The 18,369-nt window shown below is 42.2% G+C and overlaps 1 protein-coding gene across 1 annotated transcript in view; it reads left to right on the top strand.

Annotated features, from left to right (window-relative positions):
- LOC139264584 (tomoregulin-1-like) overlaps window positions 1–18,096 on the top strand; it is a 283,148-nt gene extending 265,052 nt beyond the window's left edge. The window contains exons 7-10 of the mRNA XM_070881292.1: window positions 1,904–1,960; window positions 6,449–6,563; window positions 14,292–14,450; window positions 15,848–18,096. Of these exons, the coding sequence (XP_070737393.1) occupies window positions 1,904–1,960; window positions 6,449–6,563; window positions 14,292–14,450; window positions 15,848–15,938 (422 nt within the window). The 3' untranslated portion in view covers window positions 15,939–18,096. The remainder of the gene's footprint in view (window positions 1–1,903; window positions 1,961–6,448; window positions 6,564–14,291; window positions 14,451–15,847) is intronic.
- Window positions 18,097–18,369: the final 273 nt, after the last annotated feature.

The raw sequence follows: 18,369 nt of genomic DNA, 5'->3' as shown, positions 1-18,369 counted from the left end.
ATGTTCAGCCATGAACTCATTGAATGGCGGTGCAGGCTAGAAGGGCCGAATGGCCTACTCCTGCACCTATTTTCTATGTTTCTATCCCATCTGGACCTGGTGACTTTTCTACTTTGAGCGCTGCCAACCTTTTAAGTACCTCCTCTTTATCTATTTTATCCTATCCAATTTCCCTACTATCTCCTCCTTTACTGTGACATTGGCAGCATTCTCTTTAGTGAAGATAGATGCAAAGTACTCATTTAGTACCTCAACCATGCATGCCCTCTGCCTCCACAAGATGTCCTCCATTTTTGCTCCTTAATCGGTCCCACCCTTCCTTTGATGAACCTTTTACTATTCATATGTTTATAAAAGACTTTTGAGTTCCCTCTTATGTTACCCACTAATCTATTCTCATATACATGTCCACATAATACTGTAATGTTATGTCTGATGTAATGTGTTTGGCTGAAGTAAGACAAAAAAATAACTCACAGCACCATGTGAAGAAGTATCTCATGATCATTACAACAGTGTTTCGGTTTTATGGTCGTCTGTGTAAAGGAGATCAAAACCCAGAGTGTGTATTGATCTGATGGAGATAGTAACAAATTATTAAAATTGCTAAATAAATAATTGCCAAAAATATACAACCATTTTCAAAGGTTGGTAAATTATCGATGGATACTCTAGGGAATTGTGTAATGATTTTTTGTGACTATTATTTGTGCTGGAGTGTCAGCACAATAAAAAACACACTAATCCCACTTACAACTGAATGCAATGGGCTCAATTTTCCCCAAAGCTTTTTTTGGGCATACTTGAAGAGTTACGCCCATTTATTGGGGGCCCAATTACTTCAAAAAACAATATTCTAAGTTTCCCCGTTGGATTTCTTCATTTTGGTGCAACCTAACCTGTCCTTTAGTTTTGGGGGTGGAGCCTTGATCTGCGCCAAAAAGATCAGGTTGCCAGGGACACAATGTGAGCTGAGACCGGAAAGTGAAACAGACAGCCAGCTCGCAACACATTAAAACGCATTGCATCAACTTAACAACACATTAAAATATATTGCAGCAACTTACCTCCAATTATTAAAGCTCCACACTCCATCCCCTGCCCCACCCCCCCAATGCTGGTACCGATCCCTGCCCCTATCCGAGGCCGAAGGATATCCTGGTCTGCTTCCCCCGCCAGCCCCTTGCCGGTTCACTCCCACCCCCCGCCCCAGCCCCGAGTGTCTTGTCGGTCCCGCCCCGAGCCCAGGCCGAGTGGCCTCCCAGTCTGCTCCCCCACCCCTATCCCAGGCCGAATGACCTCCTCCCTCCTGGTCCCCGCATCTAACTACACCCGAAAGGCTTCCCTCCACCCCGACTCTTCCCCCCACCTCCCCTCCCCCGGCCCCTCTCTCTCTCCCCCCTCTCTTACCTTTCCTGCTGCTGCTGTTCAGGCATCTGCTGCACTTACCTGCGTCGATTTCCTTAACTCTCAACATTTTTCTGCAAAGGCCACAATATGCTGGCCTAAGAAGAACTGGAGTAACTCTCAACTGGCCAAACTTGCCAAACTGGCTAGAATTGGCACGGGTGGCAGATTACGCCCCCTTTGGCTGAAAAAAAAACTTACCTAAAAAAAATCGTAACTGAGTTACACTGGTGCAAATTGATTGGGAAACTGTTTTTTTTAAACTTAGGCCAAAAAAAGCAGCCTGCTCAAAAAAAACGGCGCAAATCACTTGGGAAAATTGAGCCCTATGTATCTAGATTGTATTGGAAAATCAATCCGAGGTTTCAGAAGATCAAACGTTATTACAAAAGTGAACAAAGACAGATAAAAGCATGTCCAAATATTTATTTCAGCCTTTCAAATGGTCATAAATCAGCCTGCTAACCGTTTCTTTATATATCAACATTTTTTTAAGATGACACTGGTTCTTTGGGGAAGGACAATGGATTTCAACTGGGAACAGAAGTTAAAGGTAAGTAGTGAGAAGACTAATACAAAAGCAAAATACTGTGGATGCTGGAATCTGGAATAAAAACAGAAAATGCTGGCAATCTCAGTAGGTCAGGCAGCATCTGTGGAGAGGGAGCAGAGTTAACGTTTCGATGACCCTTCGTCAGAACTGGAGTGTTGGGAAAGAACAGATTCTGCCGGAGCACTGAAAGGGGGAGGGGAAGAAAGAACAAAAGGGAAGGTCTGTGAAAAGTTGGAAAACAGGAGAGATTAGAGAGACAAAAAGGATGATGGCCCAAATTCAAATGGTAATGCCAGGAGTTGGAAAAACATTAGTCAATATAGGGTGTGAATGGCAGGATAATGACCAGCTGCCATTAAAGACAAGGAGAAAAAAAGAAAGAAACAAACAGGCTCTGAGGGGCTGGGGGCGGTGGGGGAGGGAGAGGAGCCAAAGATTGGCAGCGTTTACGCTCTGAAATTTTTGAACTCGATGTTGAGTCCCGAAGGCTGTAAAGTGCCTAAACGAAAGATGAGGTGTTGTTCCTCGAGCTTGCGTTGAGCTTCATTCGAACAGTGTAGGAGACCGAGGACACAGTGGGAATAGAGTGGAGAATTAAAGTGACAGGCAACCAGAAGCTCAGGGTCACACTTGCGGACTGAATAGAGGTGCTCCACAAAGTGGTCATCCAATCTACGCTTGGTCTCTCCAATGTAGAGGAGACCTCATCGTGAACAGTGAATACAGTATACTAAATTGAAAGAAGTACAAGTAAATCGCTGTTTCACCTGGATGGAGTATTTGGGTAGTGGGAAGATTATATATGATTGAAAACATGCACTGCATGCTGATTAAATGATAGATTTTCTGGCATCTGTGGCCGATGACAAAAAATAGGCTGGGGATCTTATAGTGCAGATCTGCACCACTTTTAAACCAGGCGAAGGTGATCTCATCGGAAATATTACAATTGCATTTACATTAAGCCAAGCAGAGCTTTTCCTCCAATTAGGATGGGATTGCTTTGGGTGCTGCCTTCACCCAACAGGAGTGGCCAAAGGGAAGCTCCATATGTGATGGAACCTTAAAGGCAGAGACCTTTTTGCCAATTTTACAATACATTTTTAGTACTTTTTAATTATTTTTTGTTGGCATTTTAATGAAAAATATGTTCCTCTGTATTTTTTGGCAATTTTTTTCTCCTAACAATATAGTGTTAATGTGGAACCTGAAACAACAACATTTTCTGTGAACTCTACATAAATCAGGTATTCTGCCATTTCTTCAGCAGAAGGGGCTGAAAAAATAGGAGACAAAAAACAAGTTTCTACAACTCAAACTATCAAGGGGAGCTCAAGGAGGAACAAACTAGCTTAAGTGTAGGATTAATTGACGTGTCAAGGTAAAATTAAAGAGGGGGTTGGTTTTGAAGCACCACAACTGCAGTATATTATGGATGCAGTGGTATAAGGTGATCGAATAAAATGGCAGAGACATCAGTAGACACCAGAGCCAGAATGCTCATGCTTGCCATTATGCCACCAACTGCATCTGCAGCCTCTGGCACACCGACCTGACATTGGCCATGGGGAATTGGTTGTGCTGACTCTCGGACAGCCCCAATTCAGATGAAGATCGCTGCCATCAGCTGCAAGGATATTTGCAGCCAACCTGCATCATAGAACAGCACTGCCAGTTGCAATCAAAGTCACCTTCTCCTTCAATTTTTCTGCTTCTGCCTCCTTCCGTCTAGTGACAGCCAATGTGCACACATTATCAAACAAAACTGACTGTTGTATAGTCCAACACGGCCAGCACTTTTGTCTCCATTCCCACTGAATAGTAATAAGAACATGACACAGCTGGCAATGTCACTATACTGTTGCATTTCCTAATATGGAGGTCATGATAGCAGATACACATCCTCACCCCATTGTATGGCCAGAATCTTACCAGCCCTGCAAGTGCAGGTTTGGAGGCGGGCCCGCTGTCAAAATGGCCATGATTGACAGCGGGGCGGGATCCCGTTCTGAACCCGCCTCCTTGTAAGTTTCCAAAGTGTCGGGTTTGGCTGCGGTTCACAGACCCAACACCAATTGGCGGGTCAGCCATTTAACATCATTAAGAGGTACAGATTGAACCTCTCTTATCCAGCACCCTTGGGGCCTGGCCTGTGCCGGATAAGGGATTTTGCCGGACGAGGGGAGGTCACGTTAAATTGGATGGTACAGGTACTGAGCAAGGGGATATCGGGACTGGCTGGCTTGGGGCTGAGAGTGCAGCAGAGAGATTGTGGGGTTGCGGGGGAGTGGAGTGGATCGCGGGGTCAGACCAATGTTTGCAGGAGTCGGCAGCGAGGAAGGACTTCAATTTGTTCATGTCGGAACGGCCGGGAATGGGGCCAGACGAGGGGTGGTAAGGATAAGGGAGTCCCAGACAAGGGAGGTTGAGCCTGTACTTTAAGGTATTTTAAAATAATTTTACCTGGTACTTATGTTTTTCCAAGCTTGTTATGAGGTTCACATCCCTCGGGGAACACATCAGGTAAGTGTGTCAGGTTATCAGTGACTCTCCATTGCTTTTTTTAACGCAGCAAGTGGTTGGGATCTGGAATGCACTGCCTGAAAGGGTGGTGGAAGCAGACTCAATCTTATCCTGTATGGCTCAGAAACGTGGACCATATATAGTAGACACCTCAAATCGCTGGAGAAATACCACCAACGATGTCTCCGCAAGATCCTGAAAATCCCCTGGGAGGACAGACGCACCAACGTCAGTGTTCTCGATCAGGCCAACATCCCCAGCATCGAAGCACTGACCACACTCAACCAGCTCCATTGGGCGGGCCACATTGTCTGCATGCCGGACACAAGACTCCCAAAGCAAGCGTTCTGCTCGGAACTCCTACATGGCAAGCAAGCCCCAGGCGGGCAGAGGAAACGTTTCAAGGACATCCTCAAAGCCTCCTTGATAAAGTGCAACATCCCCACTGACACCTGGGAGTCCCTGGCCAAATACCGCCCTAAGTGGAGGAAGAGCATCTGCGAGGGCACGGAGCACCTCGAGTCTCGTCGCCAAGAGCATGCAGAAAACAAGTGCAGGCAGCGGAAGGAGTGTGCGGCAAACCAGACTCCCCACCCACTTTTTCCTTCAACGACTGTCTGTCCCACCTGCGACAGAGACTGTAATTCCCGAATTGGACTGTTCAGTCACCTGAGAACTCACTTTTGGAGTGGAGCAAACCTTCCTCGATTTCGAGGGACTGCCTATGATGATGATGATCTTTCAAAAGGGAGTTGGATAAGTATCCAAGGAAAAAAATTGCAGGGTTATGGGGAAAGGTCAGGGGAGTGGGACCAGCTAAAAATTGGTATGAGTTCGATGGGCCGAATGGCCTTCCGTGCTGTAACCATTCCATGATTCTATGACTGTGATTTTCCATGAAACACCTTCTGTCTCAGAAGGTTTCAGATTCACAGATCTCTTCCCAGTGGGAGAATTTAGAGCTTGCCTTCCCTTATTCAATAAAAAGGTACGATGCACCATACAGGTAAACTGGTAAAATAAATCAAATCCACTCACCCACCAGCTCTCATTCACTCCCTTGGCTTCTCCTGGGCAGAACTGTAGGGGCTATAGATAGGGCCCTTTCTCAGCCGCACTGCATTGTGGAAGGGCCGCCATTGACTCCTCCATTCAACCTGCTCCAGGAATTCGTTCCTGAACTCAAATGGGCTGAGAATCACCGAGAAACGGGCTTCTGTGCATTGGCATTCAAAAAATAAAAGATTTAGTATCAGGGACGAGATTTTTAAATTGGGGACTTTTTTGGGAACATTGTTTGCCTGGGGACACATTCCCAAATCGGGATGTCTGGTCAGCCTGTGCTAAAAGTTGGCCTGCAATGGGATAACATCAGGCCTAGAATAATAGCCTAATACAAACAGATTCAGGGCTCACTTTGAGTATGTTCTGCCTGACCAGCACCCAGATGGAGAGAGAAGGAATATCAGCCCTATGAAAGCAATGAATCAAGCATAAGCAGTCATCAAAATCCACCAATAGAAGAACAGATTGAATCAAATCACACCGAACACTTCTAGAAAATAACATTTTAGCATAAAAAGTAATTTTTTTAAAATTCCAAATTGACAAGAAATTGAGGAAACGTGCCTACACAATAACATTTGTAATGTTTGACACACCTGTAATAATGCTGTCAGAGGTCTGGGCCTATTTGAGAAGCCCGAACACTGAGTTAATACATGTCCCCAAATCTATCAGTGAAAGGAACTAAACGGGATAGCACGCATTTGTGCTGACAATTTATAGACTTTTTTAGATTAAGGACAAAACGTTGCAGGCAACAAGCAGGAGAACTCCCATGGATATTCAACCCAATCGTCTAAATGTCAGGATAATAACTTTAAAGCAGTCAACCTTTGTCAAATATGTAAAACAAGTGAAATGAGTGCAAACAATACTGACAATTGTTCATTTACTTTTAAGATGCCAGTGATCAAAGAGAAGATATTTACACTGGGAACTACCAACCATGTTCAGAAAATATCTGCATGCACGGCAAATGTGAATATATTTACGCTCGCCGAGAAACATCCTGTCTGTAAGTGTCTGATTCTCTCTTCACCCCTTGTTATTATAATAATGGGATGTTGATCAGTGTGCTTTTCAAGTTCAGATCATTATTCTTGGAAAGATTCCAAATGTAACAAGAAATCATCTTCGAAATAAAGCATTTACTCTACAATGTCAGGAAAGCACGTTTTAAGACTAATTGGTAATATTCAGATGTACCCACAAATCTATTTGTCTGGCAATTATCTCTCCTACTCCGATTAAGTTTTCCTGTATCGTGAGACAGTAAGTCACTGGCAGGAGAATAATCGGCGAATAGTGGAGTTCACTGTTAGCTGAATATTGGTTTGTTGCTGTAGCACAATGTTCAAGTGTTACCTTTACACAATAAGCAGTAAATGGATTTGAGCTGCACGAATTGAATGCTAACTCAGTCTGTTTGTTCAAATGAATAAAAATCTTACGCTCTGATAAATGTAAAGTCTATAAACACAGTCTTTTAAGTATTTCTTCAGGGGAAGATGTGCTCTAACATTCGTACAAAACCCTAAATCCATCTGTTCATATGGTGCTTGCTCCACATGGCAAAGAAATGAAACGTCCTCTCCCTATGTCGAAACGAAGCTTATAGTTTTATGCCCTTTTACTATTCAGCTCTCAAGTTTGCTAAATTACCTTCATGATTGTAGATCTGGCCATTAGCGCCACAGTACTGCAAGTGCATAACTGCTCTGTACATGCAGGCTGAGGACTTAGACCCAAAATGGCAGACTGAGTCCCAAATGTTGCTGCAAAGTCTTTAGCCTTGCCGCAGGCAATACTTTTCAGGTGGTGCAGTGAAACTCAAAATTCCAGGAAAGTTTCACTGCCTCTGGTAGCTATAATGCGGGATCATATATACTGCATTATTCACTCCATTTGTGCTCTTGCCACCACAAGCGACCTACTAGTATAAAAAGGAACCTGAAGCTGCTTGATGCTTGTTTAAAGATGGTACTGTCAATAATATAAATTTTGATCTTAATTAAGCTTTCATCTTTTTGTGGAAGTTCCCAAGGATGTTTGTGTCAAGGGGTGGAATTCTTTCCATGTATCTAGTTCCTTGCTATAGTCCCAGCTTGGACTTCACTGAACAGACATATGTGTGAACATCACTCACCAACATCTGTTAAGCTCTTATGGATATGAAAACTTCATCATCATATTTCACAAAATAATTTACGATAAAATTAACCTGTCGTGTGTGAAGCCTGGATTTTATCCAACTCATTCACTCAGTCCAGGAGGTTTGAACATGTAAAGACACTATTAATTTTGTGCTTGCTTGTCAGCTTTTTTTAAAATTAGTTCCTGGGATGTGGGTGTCGCTGGCAAGGCCAGCATTTATTGCCCATTCCTAATTGCCCTCGAGAAAGTGGTGGTGAACCGCCTTCTTGAGCCGCTGCAGTTCTTGTGGTGAAGTTCCTCACATTGTGCTGTCAGAGAGGGAGTTCCAGGTTTTTGACCCAGCGATGATGAACAAATGGCAACATATTTTCAAGTCAGAATGACGTGTAACTTGAAGAGGAACTTGCAGGTGATGGTGTTCCCATGCGTCTGCTGCCCTTGTCCTTCGAGGTGGTAGAGATCTTGCATTTATATAGCGCCTTTTATGACCACCGGACATCCCAAAGCACTTTACAGCCAATGAAATACTTTTTGAAGTGTAGTCGCTGTTGTAATGTAGGAAATGTGGCAGCCAACTTACGCACAGCAAGCTCCCACAAACAGCGATGTGATAATGACTTGTGTGATGTTGACTGAAGGACAAATATTGGCCAGTACACAAGGGATAACTCCCCTGCTCCTCTTCTAAATGGTGCCATAGGATCTTGTACATCCACCTGAAAGGGCAGACAGGGCCTCGGTTCAACATCTCATTCGAAAGATGGCACCTCCGACAGTGGAGCACTCTCTCAGTACTGCACTGGAGTGTCAGCCTAGATTTTGGTGCTCGAGCCTTTGGAGTGGAACTTGAAACCACAATCTTCTGACTCCGAGGTGAGGGTGCTGCCAACCGAGCCATGGCTGATACTTAAAATGTTAACACCAGCTTAATAGTCAGCAAACTACTCCCTGTATACAATGAGAGATGCTTTAAAATGGTTTCCATATATGAGGTGATAAACAAGCACAAAATGAATATAATTGAGGTGCAAATGCGCATGACTAGGCAGCTTGAGGGTGCCGAATATCGAGCCACTTGCCTCACCAGTAGTGGCCCAATCATTGGTTTCAGGATGGGGGTCGGGGCTTTCAATTGGGAGTGGAGGGGGTGGGGGGGAAGCGGAGTGAGGTGTGATCATGATAGCAGGAAGGTTTTGTAAAAAAGAACTGACCTTTAGTTAGTGGCTGTCGAACCCTGAGAGGGACAGGCTGGCCCGTGCCCTGTCATCATTACCCACTTTCTGTGAGGGAACCTGCATTTCATTTCACTGCGCTTGCTGTTATATTCTTTCATTGTCGAGCTCTGAATGACCACTTGAAGTGAAATCCTAACATAATTTTAGGAAAAATTAATAGAACCATAAAATAAGCACAAAATGGTTTTGCTAGAAGGAAACAGTAAGCACAGCCAAAATCAGCAGCACATGGAGAAATCAATGAACTCTGATCACTCCATTAAATGCTACATTAATCAGAGGACACTCAATTGGTGAAGGAAATTGCTCAACATGGCCCCACAGCTTATAACCATGTTAAACAAACAGCAGACTGGTGTACCAAACCTTTAGCTATGTTTCCATTGCTATCACTTGTTTACCACAAGTAGGTAGGTTCACAAGGTGACAGCACAAATATTTTTTTTTATATAAATATATATTTCCTAAACCAGCAAGTGAAAAAATTAAACCAACTCTAAGGACATCAGCAATTTTAAGTCTAGGGGCGTAATTTTAACTTAACCTTCCTGGCTAGAAATGAAAAAGTGCAACATCCCCACCACCATCTGGGAATCCCTGGCCCAAGACCGCTCAAAGTGGAGGAGAAGCATTCGGGAAGACACCGAACACCTCGAGTCTCTACGCCGGGAGCAAGCTGAAACCAAGCGGGAGGAGCGCACGGCACCCCACCCACCCGTTCCTTCAACCACAGTCTGCCCCACCTGTGACAGAGACTGTCGGTCCCGCATCGGACTCAATCAATCACCTGAGAACTCATTTATAGTGTGGAAGCAAGTCATCCTCGACTCCGAGGGACTGCCTAAGAAGAAGAAACATGACAAAAATGTTTGTTCATTTTATGAGCTGCACAACAAGCTTCACATTCAAATTATACTGCTATTATGGTATGTGGTGCTCATTTTGTACGGCTAGGATGCCTATCTGTTATTTAAAATACTATGATCCCTAATCATGCTTGCAGTTTTATATTCTTTAACATCACCCCTAAACAGCAATAGCACTACAATGCATGTCACTAAAGCTATTAATGATTCCGATGCAATGTCATTTTAATCCCAATCAACGGGCAATGACATGGAATCTCTATGCTGCTATTGGAGGGGCAGGTAAAGTGCCAAAAATAGTGTGGCAATGTACCCCACTTTTTACAATTGTTTTCAGTGGCGCATCAGCTGAACCATAGTGATAGTTTCAACTCAAAGGAAGCCGAATTAGGATTCTTCAGTGTTGCTTGTTTCAAATATTTTTTCATACGTTCACACAAATAACCGTATTTTGTGAAACCACCTTGTTTGCAAGATCCTTGTGGAAGTCCATTTGTTTTCATGGCTGTGAATAGATTTGGGAGACATGTATGCTTAAAGCTCAAGGCAATTCATTTGGTTTTGGTCTCTGAGCTTCAGTTGGACTGGAGGAGACTAAGAGATTGTGTTTCCATTGACTGCCTGGAGTTGATGTCCTGCTGGGCTCTTTGAAAGAGCTACCCAATTAGTCCCACTCCTCTGCTCTTTCTCCACAGCCCTGTGAATGTTTCCTCTTCAAGTATTTATCCAATTCCTTTTTGAAAGTTACTATTTAATCTGCTTCCAACATCCTTTCAGGATCCCCTGCTCTTTCCCCATCGCCCTGCAAATTTTTCCTTTTCAAGAATTTATCAAATTCCCTTCTGCCACACTTTCAGGATCATATCAACTGGCTGCGTAAAAAGATTTCTCCTCATGCCCTGTCTGATTCGTTTGCCAATTGCCAAATCTGTGCCCTCTGGTTACCAACCCTCCTGCCAGTGGCAACAGTTTCATCCTATGAACACTATCTATACCCTTCATAATTTTGAACACCTCTATTAAATCTCCCATTAACCTTCTCAGCTCTAAAGAGAACAATTCTAGCTTCTCTAATTTGAGCAGGATTGTGTATTACTGACCATAACCTCTTCAGCAGTTGTCCTGAAGGGAGGAGTAAAACTTGTGGAGTGCATGTGGAGTAGAGTACGTTCAGTGTATGGCCATCAGTTGTACCCCACAAATTTTGCTGATGCAGTAGCTCTAATTTAGAGAGCACAACTAGAACAAACGCAAAGGCATGGCATGTGGCCCCAGCTGGAGGATTGTGTGACCACTTTAACTCCAGGACTGACGGCTCCAGGCACACAGCAGCTCCCTGAGAAATGCACAGGAGGAAACATAGAAACATAGAAAATAGGTGCAGGTGTAGGCCATTCGGCCCTTCGAGCCTGCATCACCATTCAATATGATCATGGCTGATCATGCAACTTCAGTACCCCACTCCTGCCTTCTCTCCATACCCCTTGATCCCTTTAGCCGTAAGGGCTACATCTAACTCCCTTTTGAATATATCTAACGAACTGGCCTCAACAACTTTCTGTGGTAGAGAATTCCACAGGTTCACAATCTCTGAGTGAAGAAGTTTCTCCTCATCTCGTTCCTAAATGGCTTACTCTTTATCCTTAGACTGTGACCCCTGGTTCTGGACTTCCCCAACATCAGGAACATTCTTCCTGCATCTAACCTGTCCAATCCCGTCAGAATTTTATATGTTTCTGTGAGATCCCCTCTCATTCTTCTAAATTCCAGTGAATATAAGCCTAATCGATCCAGTCTTTCTTCATATGTCAGTCCTGCCATCCCGGGAATCAGTCGGGGAAACCTTCGCTGCACTCCCTCAATAGCAAGAATGTCCTTCCTCAGATTAGGAGACCAAAACTGTACACAATATTCAAGGGATGGTCTCACCAAGGCCCTGTACAACTGCAGTAAGACCTCCCTGCTCCTATACTCAAATCCTCTCGCTATGAAGGCAAATATGCCATTTGCCCTCTTCACCACCTGCTGTACCTGCATGTCAACTTTCAATGACTGATGTACCATGATACCCAGGTCTCGTTGCACCCCCCCTTTTCCTAATCTGTCACCATTCAGATAATAATCTGCCTTCCTGTTTTTGCCACCAAAGTGGATAAACTCCCATTTGTCTACATTATACTGCATCTGCCATGCATTTGCCCACTTATCTAACCTGTCCAAGTCACCCTGCAGCCTCTTTGCATCCTCCTCACAGCTCACACTGCCACCCAGCTTAGTGTCATCTGCAAACTTGGAGATATTACATTCAATTCCTTCGTCTAAATCATTAATGTATATTGTAAATAGCTGGGGTCCCAGCACTGATCCTTACGGTACCCCACTAGTCACCGCCTGACATTCTGAAAAGGACCCGTTTATTCCTACTCTTTGCTTCCTGTCTGCCAACCAGTTCTCTATCCATGTCAATACATTACCCCCAATTCCATGTAATTTAATTTTGCACATTAATCTCTTGTGTGGGACCTTTTCAAATGCCTTATGAAAGTCACATACACTGGTTCTCCCTTGTCCACTCTACTAGTTACATCCTCAAAAAATTCTAGAAGATTTGTTATGCATTATTTCCCTTTCATAAATCCATGCTGACTTGGATGGATCCAGTCACTGCTTTCCAAATGCGTTGCTATTACATATTTAATAATTGATTCCAACATTTCCCACTACCAATGTCAGGCTAGCCGGTCGATAATTCCCTGTTTTCTTTCTACCTCCTTTTTTAAAAAGTGGTGTTACATTAGCTACCCTCAAATCCATAGGAACTAATCCAGAGTCATGGAATGTTGGAAAATGACCACCAATGCATCCACTATTTCTAGGGCCACTTCCTTAAGTACTCTGGGATGCAGACTATTAGGCCCTGGGGATTTAATCGGCCTTCAATCCCATCAATTTCCCTAACACAATTTCCTGCATAATAAAGATTTCCTTCAGTTCCTCCTTCTCACTAGATCCTCGGTCCCCTATTATTTTCAGGAGGTTATTCGTGTCTTCCTTAGTGTAGACAGAACCAAAGTATTTGTTCAATTGGTCTGCCATTTCCTTGTTCCCCATTATGAATTCACCTGATTCTGACTGCAAGGGACCTACATTAGTCTTCACTAATCTTTTTCTCTTCACATATCTATAGAAGCTTTTGCAGTCAGTTTTTATGTACCCTGCAAGCTTACTCTCATACTCTATTTTCCCCCTCCTAATTAAACCCTTAGTCCTCCTCTGCTGGATTCTAAATTTCTCCCAGTCCTCAGGTTTGTTGCTTTTTCTTGCCAATTTATATTATATGCCTCTTCCTTGGATTTAACACTATCCCTAATTTCCCTTGTTAGCCACGGTTAAGCCACCTTTCCCTTTTTACTTTTATGCCAGACATGGATATACAATTGTTGTAGTTCATCCATGTGATCTTTAAATGTCTGCCGTTGCCTATCCACCATCAGCCCTTTAAGTATCATTCGCCAGTCTATCCTAGCCAATTCACGTCTCATACCATCGAAGTTACCTTTCGAATCTAATTTAAATGTCTATCCAGTGTCAATAAAACCGACCTTTTGCAACAATGCTACTCAAAGGTTAGAGCCTGGTTAAAGCCAAAAGAAACAATTAAAATAAAATGTAAAATTTATGTGCATTTTGAGCATCGGCAGTTAAAGATCCGTCTGAAAATACATGTTCTGCACTGAAGGGAACCAGTAACTATTTCAGCAATGTTGCAGGGTTATTAACTATAACAGTCTAATGCTTTCACACAGTATTTCTGTTTTCAAAAGTCATAGATAAAATGTAGCAAAAAGTAGGATTGTAATTAGTATCATGGTTTCAGTCTAAAAACTAAACCTATTTAAAATGTACTCATAGAAACATAGAAACATAGAAAATAGGTGCAGGAGTAGGCCATTCGGCCCTTCGAGCCTGCACCGCCATTCAATGAGTTCATGGCTGAACATAATGAGTTCATAGCTGAACTTTTTTAATTTAAGTAGTATGTGTTGCACTGCCCTGATGAACTAGTGGACAGACTCACTATCTAATGTAGCACTTGGGTCCTTGCTCAGTTAGCTAACCCGAGCTAGCGCAGCAATTGGGCAGTACAGTGACCTTTAATGGTTCTGATAAAGGGAGGGGAAAGATTAGCCAGGGTCCCTGGCCCGAGTCACTACCCCATAACCCCTAATGGAATGTGTGATTGTCAGGCTCGACTATGATGGCCTCTGTGGCCGAACAGCCCAATCTTGCAGGCTCACACATGCAGTATGGCCACTTTGGTGAGATGCTGGAAGGCTGCCTGTGTCTGTGGAACTGTATCCCAGCCTGTCAGCTAGAGTCAGAAAAACAGGAAAAGAAGGAAGAAAACTGAAACTAAAAGCTAAAATGTGTCAGGAATTATTATATGTTTAGATGCCAATATAGTACCTGCCTGTTTTGCTGTTGCAGCTGTGACTCTGGATACATTGGACAGCGCTGTGAAAACAGAGACTTCAGTATTCTATATGTTGTTCCAAGTGGGCAAAAACTTCACTATGTCTTAATTGCAGCAATAATTGGAGCTGTGCAGATTGCTATAATAGTTGCTGTGGTGATGTGTATAACAAGGTAAGTAGATTACATTAATAATTCAGCAAAAGAAATGTACTGGAGCTATTTTTGGAGCTAGACTTACATGGTTTTAAAGATGTTCTTTATTTTCCCCTTCATCCCTGCTCCTCCATTATCTGTATTTCACTAGATAATGGGGGAGGCTGGATTTTTCCCTTCTGCCCAAAGCGGACGTGAAGTCTGGGAAGTGGGCGTGCCTCCTACCTGAAGCCAGCCTCGGGAGGACAGAGCCATCTTACACATGGCCTTGCTTTGCCCATTTGTACTTCAAAAATTAAATCAGCATCCTACAAGAGCATAGGACCCCAATTTGGATATTTATAGAGCCTTCCACCTTAAACAGGCCCAACTAAAAATTGTATCAGGCAGGCCTTGAGCATCTAAAAGGCAGCCGAGATGCCACCATCCCCATCTTGATTTACAACTGGCAGCCGCCCATTTTTCAGTTGACGTACGGGAGGGCAGAAGTTGAAAATCACCTTCAATGTTACTTTTATTATTTGTATTGTACTTATCTACATGAGATCAAATATATCCTTCAGTTTCCATTAAATATCGGGACCCCCTCCATTATTGCGATTAATATAGCTTTCACCGCATATACGTTCTAGAAACAGACAGGTATGTAAGTAGCTTCCCCATATCTCTGTCACTCCTGTGCTACACCAGCCACTGGGATGTGCATAAAAGCAGCCCAATCAGTTCACCCGTTGATATTTTTTTCTCCCTCTCTGTGAAGCACCACGCCCTCAATTGTTCTTTGCTGGATTGTGTAGCTGAGATTGTGAACTCACCACATGGAGAATTGCATTTATTGCTTTACACCCTTGGCATGGTGAATCCAACCTCTTAGCGTATCACTTTGGCTACAGACATGCAAGTCTTGTAAAGCTAATTTAGACCTCCAAGGATCGAGAAGGAAAGTCACACAAAGCTTCTTTGTTTGACATTATATTTAATTGGAGCACTTAGCTGAGCAGGATAGGACATTGCCCTTTTACGTGTAAGATCTGGATCTGAACCCAGCCCAGACTGGGTGTTCCAAAAATCTCTTCTATTTTCTGTCTGCATAGGTCCAATATGAAATTAGTTTGAATAGTATCAATTCATATTGTAATAGGTATGGACCACTAAACTCTCCTAATTTGGCACTAAATTGAGTTTTTCAGAGGGTCCACCAGTGTGGAAATTGGGAATGTCACATTGGTGCAGATAGGTGGCCCATCGTTGGCACAGAGTGGACAGAGACCCTCTTTCCACAACTGGCTGTGCTGCACCTGAACCTGCAATATTTGATGTTCACGTGGCCGGGCACAAAAATTTCTCAAAAAAAAGAAAACAATAGGAATCTTATATTGATGAAGCTCTGATTATTTTCATTATTTGGTTCACAGGAAATGTCCCAAAAATAACCGAGGTCGTCGACAGAAACAAAACCTAGGACATTTTAACGCAGACTGCACCACTTCGTCAAGGATGGTCTAGTTTCATTCTTTTTATACTTTTTTTTCTTCATTTACCATGTCTCACCAGTTGCTGAATTACAAATGTTTTTTTTTCTGAGAAGAAGAGATTTTTGTTTGAGGCCTTGGTTTTCTGGATCTTTGCCAGCATCTGGATTACTGTGTCTGGTAGTACGACCAGGATGCTGCCATTTGTGGTAAACAAGTAAGACAGTCTAATTGTAACTGACAGTTTCACCTTCCCACCAGTAGGAGGGTTTCATGGTTTCTAGAAAAATTTCAAAGAAAAAAAAACAAGTTAAGGTGATGCAGCTGGCATCAAAATAATATACTAATGAAAGGAACATTTTTGTACTTCACGGGCAGAATTTGCTCTTTATTTATGCCACTAACATATGTTGTGTAATAACCTTGCCACAATGTTCATGATAAATTACAAATTACACTCAAAAGGCAGAGAAATACCTGAAGAAGTTTAAACAAGGGATCAACAGAACATGCTAACGAAAAGAAGACTATAAAAGAAAAGGGAAAAATGTTTACAACTGACTTTCCTTGCAAGAAATGAAGGTTTTTTTGAAATTATTAGGAAATTATGCCTTTTCAAACACTATTTGCATGATTTGTGGAACTGTGTACTGTGATTAGTTTAAAATTCAAAGCTGTTTGGATTGAGTATGAGGTGGAAATCTGAGCACTACCATTCTACTAACTCTGACACGACAGCTATATTTGGCTCCCCTTGGTGTAAATTTAGTAACACATAAATGTAACTGGTGGTGCTTGTGGTGTGTGCCACACAAAAAATGGATTTGTCTTTGTAGAGCAAGACTTTAGGTTGATTATTTGGTGTATTTAATGAGATTCAAATGGTTTTAAAAGTTGAATTGAAGCGTTGTTATTAGTCACTATCACACTGTGATAAAATACACTGTAATTACTAAAACATGTGTTGTACTTGAAATTACTTTGAAAATATTACTAAAATCACAACAGTGTCACCTACTGGGCCTGTGTGTTATGGATTGTGGTTTAACAAAGTTTCATGGTTCTGTCACTGCAGTGACAGGGTTTAAGCTGACTTTGGAACAGCAATCACATTATCCCAGAAATCAATATGATTTTGACCTCAGCAAAAATAAATGGTGCCACTTCATTTCATAACTCAGTTCTCAGCTAATCTGTCAACATTCTACATGGACTATCTCACAGGTTCTTTTATGCTTCAACTTCTTGGCAGGTTACCAATTTTCAAATATTTAATAAAAATGCTGAGATTCAATTCAGGGAGATTTTCTAGTTTATTCTTAAAGGTATAAAGTAACATAATCCTTCACCTATAGTATTGCAATAAATATCTTTCCTGTTTTTTTAACACTGATTCATTGAGAGACAATAAATGTTATTGCACTCCACTGTCAAACCTCCTCTTTTTAAAGCCAGGATCATGACTTGCTGGTTACTTTGAATATATATATATAAATGAAAGGTAAAACTGAAGGACTAACACTAGAGCTATTTCGCCAAAATAGAACAGTGAAATTTGTACAAAGTTTTTTTTTATTCGGCAAATGGCTTTGCATTTTAAATGAGTGCCTTTTCACGCTGCATAACACTGAAACTGACAAGTATTTCAAAGCACCGTAAATTGGTGCCAGCTGTGGCTCAGTGGTAGCACTCTTGCCCCACTCAAGTTCCACTCCACAGACTTGAGCACGTAATTCAGTGCAGTAGGGCGGGAGTGCTGCACTGTCCAAGATGCTATCTTTCAGATGAGACATTAAATTGATAGCCCTGTCTGCCTTCTCAGGTGGATGGTATAGATTGCCATGGCACTATTTGAAGAAGAGATGGGGAGTTCTTGCCCCTGTCCTGACCAATATTGATCCCTCAGCTAGCATCATTAAAACAGATCATTTGGTCATGTATTTCAATGCTGTTTGTGGGACCGTGCTGTGCACAAACTGGCTACTGCATTTCCTACATTACAACAGTGACTACCCTTTAAATGTACTTCATTGGCTCTAAAGCACTTTGAGACATCCTGAGGTTGTGAAAGGCACTATATAAGTGCGCATTATTTCTTTTCTTTCTTGTATTTCTTTTATAAAGTTTTAATTTACAGTTAAAGTCATGGTAGTAGATTTATATTGTAAAGTTTAAAATGAAGAGATACACCCATGGATTGTTTTTCAGTTTGTAATTTTCGTAACATTGTTGTCCTTCTATTGGTTTAAGTTTGTTTTATTAATAAAAGATAATACTATGACAAACAGGCGCACGAAATAATGTACAATAGTTAGACACATTTTGTGCTCTTCAAATACAGTGTTTTCTTATTTGAATTTAAGTTCTACCTGTCAAGTCACAAATAGTACATTTGTACAATATATTTGTCACAAATAATGCTTCAAAGATACTTTGTCATAGGGAAGTATTGCCAATCATCTCAA

The sequence above is a fragment of the Pristiophorus japonicus genome, chromosome 5 (genome assembly GCF_044704955.1).
Source record: "Pristiophorus japonicus isolate sPriJap1 chromosome 5, sPriJap1.hap1, whole genome shotgun sequence".
In the NCBI taxonomy this organism is placed as follows: domain Eukaryota; kingdom Metazoa; phylum Chordata; class Chondrichthyes; family Pristiophoridae; genus Pristiophorus; species Pristiophorus japonicus.
This window is presented reverse-complemented; position numbering and strand designations above follow the sequence as displayed.